The sequence below is a fragment of the Leucoraja erinacea genome, chromosome 15, assembly GCF_028641065.1.
Source record: "Leucoraja erinacea ecotype New England chromosome 15, Leri_hhj_1, whole genome shotgun sequence".
NCBI lineage: Eukaryota > Metazoa > Chordata > Chondrichthyes > Rajiformes > Rajidae > Leucoraja > Leucoraja erinaceus.
The window spans coordinates 3,852,974-3,873,751 of record NC_073391.1 but is presented as its reverse complement, the minus strand read 5'-3'; the positions used below and the strand labels follow the sequence as shown (position 1 = coordinate 3,873,751).

The window sequence follows — 20,778 nt, the reverse complement described above, 5'->3', positions numbered from 1 at the left end:
AGAGTTGATGAGTATGTGGGTGGACTATAAAGCTTTCAACTTATTGGTCATGGAATTACTTGACTCCTTTTTAATGGCTCCTTCTGGTCTAGTTCCAGCAGGTTGGTGTTTTTGGCTACTTTTGGTCCTAACTTTGGCAGCTATTCAATATACTCTTTTTGAACCATGGTTAGAGCTCTAATTTGGCTGAAAGAGAAGACAGTGAGATCAGTGTGGGGAATATCAGTTTAGTTTTTAGTTTTGATATTGCCATGTCCTCCAAGCTACAGTGAAAAGCTTTTGTTAATACTCGGTTGCTGAGAAAGTCGAGAGGAGATTGCAAGGGCCTTGACAAATCTTTGTGTCCTCTCCAGCTAGAGGATGTATAGGCAATATTATTATTTTGTTTAAGAATGGAAGTAGAGATATTCCATGAAATTATTGAAGCTAATGGCGAACATTCTTTGATTTGTGATTTACTCTCATTTGAATGAAAATAAGCTAATTAAGGGCTATGAAAATGGTTTTGTTCATGCCTTATGAACTTGATTGAGTTTTCTGAGGAGAGACAAAGGTAATTGATGGGGGTAGGGCAGTGGATGTTTTCTACATCGACCTCTGTGCTGGAGTTGCGGACAGTGAATAAGGATGTCAAAATTTACAGTGGGATAAAGATCAGCTGTAGAAGAGGGTGGAGAAATAACAGATGGAGCTTGTTCTGAGCAAGGGTGAGGTGTTTTTGACTTTGGAATGTCGATTATAAAGAAAAAGTATAGTTAATGCATTAACGGCATACTGAAAGTAGCAACACAAGTAGATAGACGGGTAAAGGGGGTTAATGGTGTACATGCCTTCATCTGTGGGGTATTGTGTATAAAAGTCAAGGAGGCAATATTGCAGCTTTATAGGACTTTGATTCGGCCACATTGAGAGTATTGTGTGCAGATATGATCACCCTATTACAGGAAGGATGAGAAAGTCTTTGGTGGTGGCATGGAGGAGATTTGCTACAGAGGAGGTTGGATGCACTTAAATTGTGGAATGTTAAAGGCTGCGGGGTGACCTGGTAGGAATATATATAATTGAGAAGGAGCGTTCTGGGTAGATTGTTAGAAACCTTTTCCTGGGGTGGGAATGTCAATAACTGGAGAGCATAGCTTTAAGATGAGAGGGTCAAAATGTAAAGATGTGCGGGGCAAATGTTTGTTATTGGTGTGTACTTGGAACATGCTGCTAGGGGTGGTGGTCCTGGAGGAGGCAGATGATGGTGGTGTTTTAGGAGGCATTTAGATAGGCACATGGGTATGCAGGGAATGGAGGGATATGGATCGTGCAAGCAGGGGAGATTAGTTTGACCTGGCATCATGTTTGGAAAGGACATTGAGAGTTTAAGGACCTGTTTCTGTTATGTACCGGTCTGCTCTATGATCAGTCGGGACAAGAGCTACAGATTGTGGTGGAATATGGAGCTGCACGCCGTGGTTAAAAAATACCAGACGGAGTATCTCATGCCTTTCTCATGATGTCTCAGTCTTTTAACAAAGCCAACCTGAAGAAATCGCTCCCTAACTACCAGCGGTACGTGTCCTGCAGCACCAGAGGATCAAACACCCTCGACCACTGTTATTCCACCATCAGAGGGATGCCTATCTTTCCAACCCTTGGCTTTACGTTGGAAAATCTAACCACTTGGCTGTGCTCCGTCCTGCTTATAGGCAGCGACTCAACAGCGTACCCCCACTGAGTTGGTCAGGAGAGGAAGAGGAACAACTCCGAGACTGCTTGGAGCCAGTAGATTGGACAATCATCAATGACCTGAATGAATACGCCGCAGTTGTTGCTGACTTCTTCTGAGAACCAGTTCTCGGGCATTCATCTCTGGCGACACAGATTTGTACAAGAGGTCCAGGTATGATGTTGATAAGACCATCAAAAGAGCCAGAAGGGATTTGTGCTCTAAACTCCAGGAGATGGACATTTGGCAGCTGTGGCAGGGTTACCTCGTCATCACTTCCTACAAGGCAAAACAAGAGGGCAGCTTAAGAAATGGCGAAACATCACTCCCAGATGAGACAAACGCTCTACAAACGCTTTGATAAGGATAACACAAATGTGCCTTCAAGGGCCCCTACTGCCTGCCCCTTGCATTACAATCTTAGTCACAAAAGCCAACGTCATAAGCACAGGAACGAAGAAGATCACAAAAAGTGATGAATACTGCCAATTCCATCACAGGCATTTACACCCTCCCCCCTCCCCCCCCTACCAGCCAAGGGATCTATAGGAGTTACTGCCTCAAAAAGCAGCCAGCATCATCAGAGACCCACTCTACCCTAGCTACACTGATTTTGCACCAGCAATTGGGAGGAAGGTATAGGAACCTGAAACCTGCAATGCCCAGGAGCAGCTTCATCCCAACAGCCATCAGACTATCAAACACTGCAACCTTCAACTATACTCTGAACTACATAGACTTGGGGACATTGTTTTTGTCTTTGCACTATTATTATTTTTGTTTTTTTACATACTGAACAACTTTGTTGTAATGTTTAAGAAAGAACTGCTGAAGCTGGAAAAATAGAAGGTAGACAAAAAAAAGCTGGACTAACTCAGCAGGTGAGGCAGCATCTACGGAGTGAAGGAATAGGTGACGTTTCAGGTCGCCTGAAGAAGGATCTTGACCGAAACGTCGCCTATTCCTTTGCTCCATAGATGCTGCCTCACCCGCTGGGTTTCTCCAGAGTTTGCGTATGTTGCTGCAAGTAAAAATTTAATTGATCAGTTTTGGGACATATGACAATGAAACACTCTTGACTCTTACATTTTGTTGACGGCTCGTATCCAGTTTTGAGCTGGTTGGTCTGAAAAATGTTATTTATCACATTTGTATATCACGTAGCATGAAGAGTAGTCAGGCCTATAAACATTATAGAAGTCCGATGCACCTGCAGGTAGTTTTCAGGATGAAATATAGGTATGTTCCTCAATTACCGATACTTCCTGAAATCAACAAAATTATTGGTTAGGGTATGAGCAGCTACCTTTACTATCGTACGGGTGAAGAGATAATTGATAAACATAATACAAGTTATAAAAACATTAACAGTATCCTATTTTGAAACATTGTTCCTCCAACTTAAAATGAACATTGCCCCCTGGTTCATTAGTTTGTCTTTGAGAAAGGAAATCTGACTCCTTACTTAGGGTGACCCTAAGCAATATAGCAAGTAACCACCATTTAAAATTATACCAAATATTAAATATAAACTTAAGAATCAACATCAACAGACATAAGCATCTGGATATTTCTGCCAAATCCAAGTCTCACAGACGTCAAGCAGCAAGCTGACAAAATCACACGCTCAGTGCAATTCCATTGGATAGACATTGTAAACAACTCCTTCACAACCCCGAGTTTTGCACTGACAGATATAAATAATGGCTGCAGCTGAGAAGGGAAGTGGCCTGAACCCCTCACTGTTGCACTCCCAAGATTCTCCCAATTACATTTGGCTGCTTTTTTTTCTCCTCTTAATGCATTTTCCCCGTATACCACACTTTGAAGCAGTACAGGATGGCAAGGACATAAAATGTACCGTATGTAGATAACTTTAGTTTCTATCACCAAGAGTCGGTTAGCAGAACCACCAGTGGTAAGCACCCACCAAATTGCTGCTGGACTGAGGTGTTGAACTAATGTCAAATTGTTCATTGATGATGGCGAGCAACCACTGGTTTAAGAGTAGAATTCTACTTTCCCTCATCATGTTTTCCCCTCTTGGCTGTACGTGTTGCATTAAGGCTATTCTACAGATGCACCATAGAAAGCATACTGTTGCGTTGCATCAATTTGGTTTGGCAACAGCTCTGCCTGAGACTGCAATAAATTGTAGAGTTCTAGATGTAGTCCAACCCAGCACACAGACAAGACTTTCCACCATTGATTCCATCTACACTTTATGCCGTTTTTTTTAAAATCTTTGATCCCATTAGGCAAAAGGTATAGATTGTTGAAAGCTTGCACCACCAGACTTGAACATCTTCTTCTCTGTTCCTAGGCTTTTAAATGATCCTTCCATAAGCTAAGGTATTGTCCAATTCACCTCTACCCCATTGTATACATTGGACTTTGTCAATGGAACGGATGAGCTACAATTCTCAGAACTATATTCTACACTCTCTGCATGTTCCTCTTTGCTCTCCCAATTGTTCAAGTTTAAATTGATTGTATTTATGTATAGCACTAACTGATGCAAAAAAAAGGTTTTGGATGGTACATCAGTACACATGACACTAATAAACCTAAACCTAGACCTTCTTGCTATTCTAAAATCATTTGGTGTGGGATTAAATAAGTTTTTGGGCACTGTACATTAAAAGCTAATCCCCGTAAAACAACTGGGGAAGATATACTGATTAACTGGCCAACTTGGGTGACATTTGGAAACTTCCAGACTAAAGATTTGCATAGTTGTTAATAGATTAACACAGCTAATTACTTTAAAAATAAACATATGAAAACTTGCATATTTTTAGATTAGAACTGTGGAGTCCACGCTGACCAGCGATCACCTTGTACACTAACACTATCCTACACACTCGGGACAATTAGAATTTTTACTGAAGCCAATTAACTTATAAACCTGTACGCCTTTGGAGTGTGGGAGGAAAGTGGAGCATCCAGAGAAAACCTACGTGGCCACGGAGACTTTTCTTCTCTGCTTCCAAGCTCCACTCCCAAATCCCCAACCCCAGTAATTTGTTTTCAGTTTTTAGTTAATCAACTGTGACCACAGTGACACCACCAGAAACATTTTGAGTTTCTAGTCACAATATTAATGTCTGATCTTTTATGAATTTGTTTGTCTGATATGTTGTCGGCATAATCTCCATTGCAAACATTAGCCCTGTGGTTTGTAAATTTACAAATCAATTGAAAGCAAAAAGGACCACTATAAAAACACAGGATAGCTTCTAGTATCTAACTAACCCAAGGCAAATCTCTTGCCCCAACATAACACTAGTAAGTTTGCAGTTGCAAAGAACAGGTTAGGATATTGATTGACTGTGTAAAATAAAGTAATGAAGTTCCTTTTTCATGGAAATCAACCAGGTATTTCAGCAGGATAACTCTCTGGCTACCTGAATGAGGTTTCTGCTGATCTTTCAGTGACTGCAGTTCTCCCTGTTTCACCACAACTGCTTGCCACTTCCTCACCAGCAGAAATACCAAGAAGCATCTGCGGCGCCATGTTTCTTCATAGAAGCACAAGTTGATGATCTTTTCATAATTCCAAATGTGGTGGCAATTATCAGTCTTCTCTTGAGACCAGAGCTTCATAAAATGTGCATAACGTATTTGAGAAAATTACTTTTGGCCTAATTACTAACTTTGGAATAACATGCATTCTTATAACGGTCCCTCCTTGATTTGAAATGTTTACAGTCACCATACTTGAATGCTAAGGGAGCCCTCTAGTGGCATGGAATTATGAAGCATACACTTTGAAAGTTACAGATCTTGACTTATGAACAGCTTGGGCATACAAAGGAGTGTTTGGGATATGGGCAGGATGGATTTGCCAGTTGCTGTGAATCTGCAGGCATCCTTTCACATGTAGAAACAATTTTTCAGAGCCGCATTTCTGATTTGCAGTTACAAACCATTTCACAGGAATGAAAGCCTGCAGGAACCTGGCAATCAATACCTGTACTTCAGACTGGTAGTAGGGATTGGTATTTTAAAATTGCATATGCACTTCTTTGCTGTGTATCTCTGACTAAAACATGTTATTTTTTCCTGCCATTGATGGTGGTGCTGTACAGTAGTGTTAAAAATAAAATGTAATTAGAAAATGTTCAAGCTTTTAATGTCCGATTTGAAGAGATTAATTAAGACGTGCTCCTAATTGTCATTAAAATATGTTGAGTGTACCATTACTGTTGGTTGATGGTTCTGCAACATTATCTCCTTGTGTTCCGATTGTAAAACTTTGTAAATCCTCATTAATCATGGTACATTTGAACTTCTCCACTCCCTGTTGGCACAGTGCAAACTTCTTGTTCCATCAAAGAATGGTGATCCCTATTCGTCACCTTTGCTCCAGAATGCATTGTCCCTTTTCGTTATTACTTTCTACTTTACTTGTCTTTACCTGACCCTGCATTCTACACCTGTAGCTCTTCCTTTATCCTGTTCCATAATGTCATTACCCTTGCCTTTCTCATAGTCTCTGTCACTTAGCAGAACAAATGAGGAGGCAGTTATGACCAGAGAAAGACACAAGTTGGAGTTAAAAATGAATAATCTTTCATGGGCGTGGAATGTGAGCGCCAGTGTTGGCTTTTTTTTTTTTTTTTAAATTCAATTTATTCTCATTGCACTTTTCAGTGCAACAAAATGGTTTAGCCTGCAGTCATAACATAGAATAAATAACAAACACTCAACACAGTTTAAGTCCCAAAGTCATTGTCTATTCCCTCCTTGCTCTCCCTCTGCGCTGAGGCAATCCAAGCCTCCGATGTTGTGACCCCGCCGGGTGATGGTAGGCAAGTCCCGTGGCTGAATCCGTGCTCCGCAAACGGGCCGGTTCAAACTCCGCGGCCCGGGGTGGTCGAAGCTGCCGAAGCTGCCGCCCTCCAGTCCAGCGGACGCAGCTGTAGTTGTGGGAGCTCCGGAAAACAGAACTCGAGCTCCCGATGATGTCGTCCACTGGCCCGCGGCCGAGCCTCCGAGGCTCGGAAGTTGGGTCGCACCGCAACCACAGCCCGTTGGTAAGTCCTGGCCGAAGTCGGTCGCAGTTGGAGGCCAGCTGCGCGATAGGCCTCAGCGCAGACGGACACAGAGACGGGGGATACGGCAAGAGAGGTCACATCCCCACCCCCCCCGGAAGGAAGAGTCAAGAAACATGTTACACCCACCCCCCCCCCCACACTTACACAACTAAATAAACCGAAATAAACTGTAAAAACGGGACAAGAGAAAACAAAAAACAGAAAAGACAAACCGACTGCAGGCGAGCCGTAGCTGCAAGGCAGCTGGGTGTGCAAATGGAAAAATGTGTAGGAAAATGTAAGTTGAGAAAATACAAATGGTTGGGCTCGCTAATGGACAGAAGAAACCAGGTGAGGATAAAATTGGAATTAATTTTAAGTGGTGTGCATGACATTCAGAACAGGCAGAGGGCGCTAACAAATCATGTATGAGAAGTGTTGCTGCATTAGATTGTTGGCAGGTCCGTAAGACAGTTGTGAAGAAAGAATAATGTGCAGATGGAATGAACTTGAGCAGAGAGAGAGAGAAGAGAGAAGAGAGAGAGAGAGAGAGCAGGGTAGTTCTATTATAAGTATTGATTCTTAACTGTTTGTTAAACATTGCATTTCAAATCTTGCAAAGGTCATTCAACCCATTCAGGCAGAACTTCAAAATTTATATTCCATCATTGTCAAAAGATCTTCAGTTCTGTAAGTTAATCAAAAATAATGCACTTAACAAATTGATACTATTTGTCTCTTGTTAGCCCAAACTTTTTGGGCGTCACTGATTTCAACCCTATTTCAAGTTTACTTTCAGCTCGTTATCCATTAATAATGTTCCTCCATTTTTCTTGGATTCATAACAACGATATTCTTCGATCTATTTGAGCTGTTTTGAGCTTGGCATTAGATTTGTGCATTTTCAAATGTGCACTGAACATTATTCATAAGCAACTGCTCCATGTTCTGAAGGAGAGTCTCAGTCCGAAACGTCACCTATGCATGTGTATGATGTAACTGCGGATGCTGGTTTAAACCGAAGATAGACCCAAAATGCTGGAGTACCTCAGCGGACAGACAGCATCTCTGGAGACCCGAAAGATCACCAATTCCTTCTCTCCAGAGATGCTGCCTGTCCCGCTGAGTTACTCAAGCACTTTGTGCCTAACGTCACCTGTACATATTCACCAGAGATGATGCCTGACCTTCTGAGTTACTCCAACACTGTGTCCTTTTGCTCTGTGTCAAGTTGTTTTGTTTCATTCTGATAATAACTGATGCAACAGAATCAGGCTATTTTATTAGTACTAATCTACGTTCATTCAATTTATTGGTTTGCAAGAAGATTATTAAGGTTGAGATTTTGATGGGTTTTAACAGCAGTTCAATGGCAAGCCATGAACATTTACCCATGAAAGTGCTAGAAAACCTGGAATAAGTAATGTGCATGTGAATGTCATGAACTTGCCGCATTACATGGGGTGATTATGTTCATAGACAAAGGTGCAATCACAGTAATGTGAGGCCGTGTAATCTGCATGAATCAAGAAATGCGAGTAGAAGGAAAAAAATGTGTGAGAAAGAACTGCAGATGCTGGTTTACATTAAAAGTAGACACAAAATGCTGGAGTAACTCAGCGGGTGAGGCAGCATCTTTGGAGAACAAAAATGGTGTATAAATTCTGAGAATTTCAGAGAACCTATTTGTTTTAGTGTAGACTTAGCATCTTAAGGGAGAAATTTATGATCAAGCAAAAGTTGTATTTTGTTGCAAACATTTTTAGAATTTCATTTTAGGTCATCTGAAATGCTTTAAATTTTAATATCCTTGACTTTTAATGTATAGAGGATACTAGGCCGTTTTGATATAATGCAAAGCTGGTCTATGGACTTTGCCTTCTGTCAATTGTCCTCTTGGCCAGAGGAAATTATAAATTAATTAGTTGCAGGACTACAGGGAAACAATGTGAGGGAGAATAGTTTTGATAGGATTGCGTACCTTGGAGTTGGCACAGGCTCGATGAGTTGAATTAGTGTTCTGTGTTGTAATAAATATGTTACAGTATGTTATATTTTGTAGGCTTTTACTTGCACATCCACATCCAGTGCCTTATCAGTTGGTGTACGCTTCTCTTAGCCAGTTTTGATTTGGAGAAACATGCGTGTAAGTGTTAGAGTGCTTTCCTTGGCAGCATGAGTGGGTCATTCACCTGAAAGAATAAAACACAAGGAGATTTAATCGGCACTAAAGCACTACACAAAAAAGAAGATTTTTGAATATTTATATTTTTCGATCGATGTTTGTAAATGGTCAATGCATATATGTAAAGAGTGGCTATTGTAATAATAATGGAAAGGACTCATGCCATGTAAATGAATGAGTAGTGGCCAATTTCCTTGCTGTGCCACTGCTATCATTAACATTTTTCACTAGATGGAGCCATGAACATAACCTGCCTAATTTTCTGGTGGTGATTCTTGAGATAAGTACCAGTAAATTTACTCAAACTTATTTTTCATTGTTAGCCAAAAAAAAAAATTTGTTCAGTGTGAAGAAGCATCCTGACCCGAAAAGGCACTCATCATTTTTCTACAGAGATGCTGCCTGAGCCGCTGGGTTACTCCAGCACTGTGTCTATCTTCGGTATTATAGCAGCATCTGCAGTTCCTTACTACAGAAAATTGTTTGTGATTGGCGTACATTTTTGTTTTGATAGATCTGTATATGATGACCAGCCCAACGCACATAAACGGTTTATGGAAAAACTTGAAGCCCGCATTCGGAATCACGACCGGGAAATTGAAAAAATGTGCAACTTTCACCATCAGGGTTTTGTTGATGCTATAACAGAACTGCTTAAAGTGAGGTCAGATGCAGGAAAACTCAAGGTATGTTTTTAAAAAAAAATCATTGAGTGAGAAAGAACAATTGAACTTCAAATACATTTTTCTGACTGTAAACAATGCTGCAAATCTTTTATGTAACATTATATATCACATTATAATTGTGACCGTGACTGCTACAATTGCACCTTTAACACTTGCCATCATAAACTCTTCCAAAGTTCAAAGTGTGATCCTTCTTTCTTGCTTGCTACTGCTCCCTCACAATTCATAGAAACATAGAAAATAGGTGCAGGAGTAGGCCATTCGGCCCTTCGAGCCTGCACCGCCATTCAATATGATCATGGCTGATCATCCAACTCAGTATCCTGTACCTGCCTTCTCTCCATACCCCCTAATCCTTTTAGCCACAAAGCCACAATTCCATCTGCAAAATACCTAATATCCATGGGTATCTTTCCTGAAATGTTATGTTTGAATTACTCCAATCAGACTTCACCCTCTGCAATCAAAGTTAGTTGCCATCCTTCAAAGCGGCCATTTTCCCCCAGGATGTCGTCTGCACACCAAAGCTCGCGTTTGGCGCCAAACTTGACCCGAAACGACCCACGGTCAACCCAGGTCTGTACTACTGTCGCGGCTGCCTCCTCCCCGGAGACCGGGGAGACACTTAAACATCTGTAAATCATTGCTTAAATGTTAGTCAGTTAGTTTGGAGGGCTTTTATGTGAAGGGGGGGTGAAGGGGTAAACTTTAATTCTTAGTCCCCTACCTGGTCGGAGAGGCGGGGAGCGGTCAATGCCTTACCGGGTCGCCGTGCAGTAAGCTCCGCAGCGCTGTGGCCGCCAACTCCAAGCTGGGGCTGCGGGCGGCGCCGGTTGTAGCTCCGATCCCGGCAACTCTACCCCTGGCTGCACAGCGCTCCAAATCCACCGCCGCCCGCGGCCGGACGCCCGCAGCCCCAGCTCCGCGAATGTTGGGAGTCGGCGGCGTCGCAGCGCTGGGATACCAGCGGGGAGCGGGCAATGCCTTACCGGGTCGCCGTGCGGTAAGCTCCGGAGCGCTGTAGCCGCCGACTCCCAACATTCGTGGAGCTGGGACTGCGGGCATCCGGCCGCGGGCGGCGCTGGATTTGGAGCGCCGCGCAGACAAGGGTAGAGTTGCCGGGGTCGGAGCTCCAACCGGCGCCGCCCGCGGCCGGACGGAGCCCCCAGCTCCGCGATGTTGGGAGTCGCTGACCAGGTAGGGGACTAAGAATTAAAGTTTCCCCCTTCACACCCCACCACCACCCCATAAAATCCCTCCAAACTAACTGACTAACATTTATGCAATGATTTACAATGATTCCCCGGTCTCCGGGGAGGAGGCAGCAGCTCCAGACTTTTCAGGCCGCCCGCGCTACCTACCTAATCTACGGTAAAAATCTTCAATTCGGAAATCCGAAAATGTCCGAAATCCGACAAGTGTCTGGTCCCAAGGCTTTCGGATAAAAGGTTGTGCACCTGTACTAGCATCACTCTCTATCCTTCCACTATCTCTAAATTGCCAGACTACTTCTCTGAAAACCATTGCTGAATATTAAGAGAAGCAGTTGGAACCTTCACAAATTGTTCCTTAATCATTCTCCTCTCTGGCAATATTTTAACACTGACTGTTCACAACCTTGGTACCACATTTGAAATTGAAGTTCAAACAATGTGTGTCATCTAAAACATTACTATTTTTTCCCCAGCATGCATCAAAAATCTTACTTTCCCGTCATTTAAAATCCACCCATGTCCTTGAATTTGTCTATCCCTGCAATCTTTCAAATATCTTGCATTTTAATTTGAACCTTTAACATCCTCATTTACATTTAACACAGTATTGTCAATTGATGGCCAAATCTTAATATCTTTAACCTAGCAAAACAAAAAAGTATTTTGATTTTCTAATGCACATAATTTTGAAACTGATATGAAACGTTGGATCTTATTCAGTGTTTAATTTCTAGATGTTATTTTTTTAGGTTCAGGTCACTGATACTAATCGACGGCTTCAAGATGCAGGAAAAGATGTAAGCATGAATATTAGTATTTTTCTGTGAGTATTTTTCACTAGTTTTAAAAATGTACCGGTAATGTGGAATATGGTAATTGTTATTTTTAAGGTGATTAACCAAAGTGAAGAGGTAATTCGATGTAGAGTACATCAGAGGAACATTGCCATTACAGTCGAGAAGCTTCAACTTTGTCTTCCTGGTGAGTAAGGCTAATTGCAAAATGCAGTGAATTTTAATAAAAGAGGAATACATAGGCTTGACATATGTGGAGTCTTTTCGAAAATAGCCAAACATGGTACTGAATTTGAAAAGAAAAATAGTTATAAATTAAAAGTCAGTATTCTCACCTGTTCAAATTGAAGTTTGGTTACATCCTATTATGCAACAGTTATTTTCATTTAGAAATTTGACTTGTAGCAGAGGTGAAGGAAGCCAATTTAAAACAATTCCATTTAAGTGTGTATATATTGAGAATTGTGTACCAGATTTGTAAATTATTCCTGCATTACAATATATAATAATCATGCATCATAAAAAGTATTATTAAATGCTTCAGTGTATATTTCATCCAGCTGTTTTCTCCCTTTTTGGTTTCTGCAGATTCAGTTGTATCGCATCTTTGAGGACATTCAATTAAAAGGAATCTGGGAGATGCATAGGGTTAGGAAACCATGCGTAAACTTGAGACATTGTTAGAAAATGATCGTTAAACCTTGGGTGATATGATTTGGTTTTTTTTTGGTTTTGAAGCAGATGGAATGTGGTTCATTTGGAGCTGAATTAGGCCATTCGGCCCTTCAGGCCTACTCTGCCATTCAATCATAGCTGATCTATCTTTTCCTCTCAACCCCATTCTCCCGCCTTTGCCCCATAACCCCTCACACCAATGTTTTCTGGATTTTAGGGGTGGGTGCATCATCAGTTGCCGGAAAATCGGTGTTCAACCTGTTTTGCCCATATCCTCGTCCTGTAGTTTCATGAGTGTTTCGGTTTGCACCTGAAATAATGTTTGTGGCATTCTAATATGAAGATGTATGGGAGAAAGCAAATGTATTGGAAAATGTGAAGTTCACACTTTCACTGAGTTAAACGATTTGATTTTTAAAGGGCCTGGTGCCACTGGCATACATTTACAATGAGATTTCTGAAAATTGGAATGGGCCCACCTGGCAGGGAGAAGACTCCAGTCAAAAGTGGCTATGGACGTGAAGATGTGAAATGGAGCTTGATATGTTGTGCTGATCCCAGTTCATTGTATTAAGACATGCAGGGGAATGGGCTGTGGTTGAAGACTAAACCTTTGAGATTTGAATGCTCTGGCAAAGAGAAAATGTGCTCTGAGTGGATTGAAAATACATCAAGGACTAAATTTGGAAGGAGAAAAGGGTTCAAAGGAAAGTGAAGGAGAAGTAAAGATTGGAATTGTTGATATTAAAAGTTGCTAAAGCTTGGTATCCTTACACCAAATTTGGTTGTGGTTCTACGATAAATGAATACAATGTGCTGGTGTTGCCTGTTTATCATCAGTTTATTTTTATATATTAAACATTTACAGTCAGACAGAGGAATGGGTGCAAAATTTAGCAGTTGGTGGATACCTGAAATAAAAGTGGAAAATTCAGTCCAGACAGACTCCGGAATTCCTGCTTAATAACTCTTTGTCAGAAGAGCAAATGGTAAACTCCATATCCTAAATATTGAAGTACAGTTCTAAGAATTGTTGAATTCTGTTTTGGCCAAATTGTGTCCAGTTCAGTTCAATTAAACAAAAGGTTCATTAAAAAAACTCCACCATATTTACCTTATCAATTTTGTCTGAAAAATGGTACCTTTAAGTCTCCTCTTGGTGTTACCATTATAATTGGTATTAAAATTGTGTGATAATGGGAAGAGAAATGCAGAAAATTACAACAAAACTACATTGCAAAAGTGAGAAGAGGGCATAGACTCCAACTCCAGGGTGAATTTGTGATTAATAACAAATTCTTCTCACAGTAATCAATACATTGAATGAATTGTTGGATGGAATACAAGAAATTAAAAGCATGATCAATTTATAAACATTTATCCTCCATCAAGCTTTAAAATAAAAGTTCAATATCCTTTCTAACTTCATTTCTAGCTTCCAGTGAAGGTGGTGGAGGCAGGTTTGTTTTTATCATTTAAAAATAAATTGGATAGTTATATGGACGGGAAAGGAATTGAGGGTTTTGGTCTGAACGCAGGTATATGGGACTAGGGGAGAATACGTGTTCGGCACGGACCAGAAGGGTCGAGATGCCCTGTTTCCGTGCTGTAATTGTTATCTTTGAATATCTTTCTATTTAGAAAAAAATAATAATCTGGGCTATTTCACTTTCTGCATCAAAATTGACCTGATCCTGGAAAATGGTGTCATTGTGAAAACAAGTAAACGGTTGCTAATTTAATTGTAGATTTCATCTAAATTTAAGATTCTGGACCACAATTTAATCGTTATTTGAAATTGCAGTTACTTTACTGTCTACCCTGATATGATTCATGCATATTCAGTATTTTACAAGAATTAGAGATCTGTTTGGCTTTTTAGTCCATTCTTTATTTTACTGCAGCCCCAAATTTTTTTTCAACTGTGAACTATCCACACTTGCAACGTCTTCCCAACAACCATCAGGCTCTTGAAAACTAAAAACACCAACAAAACTACCAACTGTTTTGGTTGCACTAGGGATTTCAGGCTTTTATTTGGCACTTATTTAAAATGTATTGAACATATTTTGTTTATTGTGTTTTCTATGAGTATTGTGTTTAAAGACCTGTATTGCTGCTGCTAGCAAGAATTTCATTGTTCCCCTTGTGGAACGTATGTCAATTAAACACCAAACACCAAATAAATACAAATGTGCCCTTATGCAGTGTCATTTTCCTGGAAAACTAGCTGAATTTCTGATGGCAACACCATTAGCAGCTTCTGGGAAAGACTTGGTAACCATTTTAACTCTTCCCATTCCCATACTGACCCTTCTGTCCTGGCCTCCTCAATGGCCAGAGTGAGGCCACACACAATCTGGAGGAACATTTTGCAATTTGATTGGGTAACTTACAACCCAGTGGTATGAATATTGAATTCTCCAATTTTAGGTAACTACATATTCCACCCCCACACTCTCTTTCCCCTCCCCTTTGGCCCAGCCAGGCATGCACCTAAATATCCCCTCCCCTTCCAGCTTCACTATTCACAACTCTTCAATTTTTTTATCTCGTACCTGTCTTTTCATCCAGTGTGTAGGAAGGAATTGTAGATGCTGGGTTAAACCGAAGATAGACACAAAAATCTGGAGAAACTCAGTGGATCAGACAGCATCTCTGAAGAAAAGGAAAAGGTTGAGACCCATCTTCAAACAATGCCTTTGTCCAACCATCTGCCTATCAAAAATCTCACCACTCCTGTATCAATCAAATACCTCATTCCTTCCAGCTCTACCCCCCCCCCACACTACAATCGTCTGAAGAAGAGTCCTAACCTGAAACATAACCTGTCCATGTTCTCGCAAAATGGCGGTTTACCTGCTGAGTTACTCGACGCACTTTGTCTTTTTTTGTAAACCAGCAGTTAGGTCCAAACTTGATTGCTGATTATTCCATGTGCTTAACAATTAATTCATAATTACATCTCTGGTCTTTCATTTATTGACCAATTTGTAGAACAAGCACATACATGTAGAAAGAAAAAATTGCAACGCCATCATGAGCTATTTGATAACGCTTTCACAGTTTCAGGTGTCTAATTTATGGCTGTTTGTGGCATGCCCTTTCCTAATTCAATACCTGCATGGACATTAGAATGGATTGCAACTAGAATTTTAATAGTTGCCATTATCTTTCCCTTTTAATATTCACAGGCTTCCATTTTATTTTTAAGCTGCCGTCCAATAAATCTTCATGAAAAGGTGCAACGGTTGCACTTTCAATGCAATTTATTTGAGATGATTCTAAATATACCAACATCTGTTTTTCTTTTCCTGGTTCCTGCTAATAACAGTTAAGAACCAGGTGTGAAGCGCAAAGGTCAGCAATGAAAATATACAAGCTACTTGGAAATGTTGACCACTCCCAAGAAAAGGGGGGCAAAAAACATTCAAAATAAATCTTGCAACTTCCTTAAGGGGGTAAATTGTTTGCCATCTGTGCATTTGTGTTTTGCTGCAAGAATCTTTGACCTGTTAATTTTCAAAATCTGTACTTGCCTTTTTGTAAAGGAACATTTTGTAAAGCAAAATATTTGATGGAAAGAATAGAAATATAATTTTAAGCAAAATTGTATAGATTACTGATATGCTTTTTCTTTGCAGGTTGTACGTTGGCCATTTTTATTAACTATTCTTCAACAATCATTTTCTATTTGAATATTTTGTCCAGTTTCAGGATATCTGACACAAATTTTCATACATCTCATACAAATGGGCTGCTCTTGCCCTTATTAACATGTTTGTAAATCAGATTTTCCAATTATTTTTCAAAAAGGGACGTAAAAATTCATCTAACCTGTGCAGTAATAATAATAATAATAATAATAATAACTTTATTAATCCCCTTTTTAGGGGAAATTCAGACGTCCTTGCAGCACACTAATAAAAATGCAACATAACATTAAGGAAGAAATTTAACATTAAAAACATAAAAACATTCCCCCACAATGGTTCCCACTGTGGGGGAAGGCACAAAGTCCAGTCCCCATCCTCTTGTCCACCTATAGTTGGGCCTATTGAGGCATCCGCAGTTGCCGCTCCGTTGGCCCAGTGTCCCAGGCCCACTCACCGGGTGATGGCGCCCCGTCGTCGGGAGAACCCTCTCAGCAGCTCGGGATACCTGGAACGGCCGCTTCCTTACCGGAGACCGCGGCTTTCTAAGCCAACAGGCTGTGCTGGACAGAGCTCCACCACTGGCGATCTCAGCGAGAGATCCCAGGCTCCCGATGTAAAGTTCAGCGCTGCCACCCACGGCTGGCTGTTCCACAGACCGCAGCTCCGCGATGTTCAATCGGCAGGTCCCAGTTCCAGCGCGGCAAGGCATCGCCCGCTCCGCGATAGCGCTCCAGCGCTGTGCCGCCACGAAGCCGAGGTTCTGGCCGGTCCCCTCAGGAAACGCCGCTCCAGGCCCCGCTGGTAGGCCGCGAGGACCGGTCGAAGGTGCTGCTTGGAGGAAAGCAGCCTCTCCGACCAGGTAGGGACTTAGAAAAGCAGTTTCCCCTTCCCCCCCCCCCCCCCCCCCCCCACCTCTACACATAAAAAGATTAGACCCCCAAGTAACACACTTTTAACGTTCTAAAACAATTTAAAAAAGTGAAAAAAACGGACAGCTGCAGGACAGGCAGCCATACAGGACATAAGCCATACAGTAACTTGACCTAGTGTCATCCAAATAAATCTTCCACTGTTACAATTTGCAATTCAAAAAAGTATCAAATAGTAATCTCACTCACCCGCTGAGTTTCGCCAGCATTTTTATCCACCTTCGATTTTCCAGCATCTGCAGTTACTTCTTAAACAAATACTAATAATTAGTTGGTTACACAAAAAAGCTTCCAGCAGGTGCAGCAGCATCTATGGAGCGATTCAAAAAAGTTTCGGCCCGAAACGTTGCCTATTAATCATCATGCTGCTGCCCGCTGAGTTTCGCCAGCATTTTTGTCCACCTTCGATTTTCCAGCATCTGCAGTTACTTCTTAAACAAATACTAATAATTAGTTGCTTTTTTCACTAAGGCCAAGGTTGGCTGAAGATGCATGTTGTTTTCCATGGATCATGAAGGACTGCAGATGTTAGAATTTTGAGCAAAAAAAATGGCGTTGTAGTAACTAAACAGTCCCAACCTGAAACATCACCTATCGATTCCCTCCACAGATGCTTCCTGACTTGGTGTGTTACTCCAGTGCTTTGTGCTTTGCTCGTGCATTTAATTGCCTTGTCTTGGTCCTCTTTTGCTGTAGTTGCAATGCATTTGAAAGCCAAATTAATGAGTGTTATTATGAGTATAACTTTTTCATCATGTGGCCTTTTGGATTTGAAATATTCAAATTTAGCGAGCAGCGTGATATTTGCTGCAGAGAAAAAACGTGTTCTTGTAATGTGGAGATTCCTCAATGGCCCTCATACATTGGAAAGACTTAATATCATGTGTTCTGATACTTGTTGTTTTGTATAGTTTGAACATTTTTGTTCTGAACTGGTTATTATGTTAAGAAATATTAACTTATTCTTCATCTCTCTGCTTTTTAGTGCTAGAAATGTACAGCAAAGTGAGAGAACAGATGAAGTCCAAAAGGTAGTTTGTATGTCTATGCACTATATCATTTTACAGTTCACCTCCCTATCATCTGTTTCTTTCTGATTCCATGTTTGAACAATAAGATTTTGTTTGAACTATTAATTTGCTGCATATTTTTTTTGTAAATATGGTTTGTTTCTCCCAAGTGCACATTTGTGTTTAGTTGTCATGGGACTCTTTTAGTGTGCAGATTTTAAAGATTGTTGAGTGGTTATCCTTGGGTGATGTTTTTTATATGCGGCATCTTAAGTTGCCATGAATGATGAATTAGGTCCACCACTTTTCCTGAATATCCAATGCTATTATCTGAGCAATATAGCCCTTGATCAATGCTAATACTAAATGTAGGAATAAAAGATGTTTCTCACATTAGCAACGTGATCAATGGCGATTGGTACTCGAGTTCCAATTATTTATAATATCAACAATTTGACTGGAGACCAAATTACATATTTCCAAGTTTACTGCTAATAGCAAAACTAACCAGGATTGAAAATGGTGAAGTTGATGCAAACTTCTTCCCCAAGGGGGATAATAGGAAGCTAAGCGGGTGGGTGAGAATGACTGATGAAATATTAGGAACATTCAAGGTCATCCAGTTCGGTGTCCCAAATAGAAGAGAAGAATATTGGAATCTTTAAATATTGGCATACTAGGAAAATGCTGATGTTCAAACTTGGGTGTTCTGGTGTTGGCCTTTATTACAGGAGGAATACTGTAAAAAGGCCACATTACAATTAGAAAGGGCCTTAATGAGACTGCAACAAGAGTACGGTGCCTTAAAGCCATGTGGTGTGCAATGAAAATTCACAAGACTGATTCCTAGGATGGTGCGTTAGCTTTGGGAGGAGAGAGTGAGTAGACATGGCCCGTACCTCTTGAGTTTAGAAGAATGAGAAGTTATCGCATTGAAACGTACAAAATTCCTACAGGTCTCGACAGGGTGGATGTTGCGGATGTTTCTTCCTGGCTGTAGAGTTGTAAAACTAGGTATGGGGTGAGGAGAAGTTTCTTCATGCAGAGGGTGGTGAAGCGTGGATTTCTACCCCCAGAGTGCCTCAAAGACTCTGTCACTATGTTATTTTCGAGGAGAGAGATATTTGCGGGTATTAAATAAATCATTGTATATAAGGCTAGAGCAGCATAAAGAGTTCAAGTAGTAGATCAGTCATGATTTTGATAAATGTAAGAAGTTTTGAAGAGCCATGTGACATGCTTAGTAATGTTCATAAGTGATATGCCTGGATTAAAAGTGGCCAGTAAATGGTGACTAAGGTTGCGAGTAAACTTGCATTCTTTGAGGCTCATTTTTTAAATCTGATTAATCAAATTTCAAGGTACTTTCACATGGTGTTGAAGCAAGTCGTAAGATTAGAAACCACTTCATGCCTCTGGCTCACAGTGTCAAACTTTGTTGACCAATTACAAATTGATTGATAACAATATAAAGCAGGCAATTATGGTGGATCATAATGAAATAAGAACTCTGTCATAACGATGGAAAAACACGTTACATCGTGGAACTTGCTACTGTCAAATATTTCTATCTGCTTGAAGAAGATTGCTGTACTGCCTAATCAGTGCTTTGTAAAACCATTTCCTGAATAGTGAGCATGGTTGTAAACCTTGACAACATTAATAATTGTAAGTAATTATTTCATGAGTTTGGTCCTTGGCTGACTGTGTCAGAGACATTTGCTGACCAACTCACTGGCACTTGCAGTAGTCCTCTTTTAGCAACATGGTATTAACAGTTTACCTTTGTATCTATTGATGACAAGTCTCTGATGGACTTTTGTTTTTATCTGAGAAAGTATACCAAGTGCCTGGCAAAGGTGGAATAAACATTAGGCGGGAATGATATGGAACTCTGGCAATATAACCCACATTATGATGTGTATCAGTAGAATCCTTTATAAAAATTTGAAGTGGTTTACTGCCATACAAAACATGCTGTTCTTTCAACCGCCCCCCCCCCCCCACTATCCCAGAGGTGTGGAAAATTGGGTACGATTCAAATTGATTAGTCTCGTTTTAGTATATTCATACCGTTTTTATGTTGCGTAGTGGACAAACACGCAATTACAAGATGCAAATGTATAATTGTTGTATAAATCAAACGGCAAAATTGATAGTGCAAATTGAATGCCTGAATCATTAATTCATTGCTGTAAGAAACCATCCATATGAACTTGAGAATAATGTTTATCTGCGATGGTTTTTCTCTTCATTATCCCAACCCAAGTGTAAAGGTCGTTATGGAGGTTCCTTGCAATGCCAGATTCTGTCAGAAATCTGAATTATTTATAAACCAGAATGTTAAAGAAAAATCACTACCTCGTTCACACCTTTCCAATTTTTTTTTATTGTCTCATTAATTGTTTCATATTAATCATAGTGACAAAATCAGTATGGCTTTAAAATGTGTTTCATTTCAGCATTTTCTATTAATGCTACTTAGGATATCTGAATTGAGTTTTATTTTAGTTAACAAAGGCTGAAGGACTTTGTAATTTCTTAACTAAATAAACCTTCAATTTGCTTTGGTCTTTTCAAATTAAAGCTAGTTTTATTTAATTTCATATGTAACACTGGAAGGCAAGACTTCAATGCAACTGGGTTTTTTATTAGTTTTGATGCATGTTAAGAATAAGCTTTACTTTGCAATTTTGCATTTGAACCTGTGTTCAAAAATCCTTTTACGCAAAGTATTAAGAAATAATGCACTGCAAATAATGTATAAAACGTCACGTTTCATGATGCTAGAATATATTTTGGTCTATGCTTTTTCAATGACACTTTAATCAATATTTAAGACTTGGATGACAATATTGGTTTACATTAAAATATCA

The 20,778-nt window shown here is 40.3% G+C and overlaps 1 protein-coding gene across 4 annotated transcripts in view; it reads left to right on the top strand.

Annotated features, from left to right (window-relative positions):
- LOC129703908 (exocyst complex component 6-like) overlaps positions 1-20,778 on the top strand; it is a 190,959-nt gene that overhangs the window by 36,804 nt on the left and 133,377 nt on the right. For all 4 annotated transcript variants that reach the window (XM_055646612.1, XM_055646613.1, XM_055646614.1 and 1 more), the window contains exons 2-5: positions 9,453-9,624; positions 11,588-11,635; positions 11,729-11,819; positions 17,878-17,923. In XM_055646612.1, the coding sequence (XP_055502587.1) occupies positions 9,453-9,624; positions 11,588-11,635; positions 11,729-11,819; positions 17,878-17,923 (357 nt within the window). The remainder of the gene's footprint in view (positions 1-9,452; positions 9,625-11,587; positions 11,636-11,728; positions 11,820-17,877; positions 17,924-20,778) is intronic.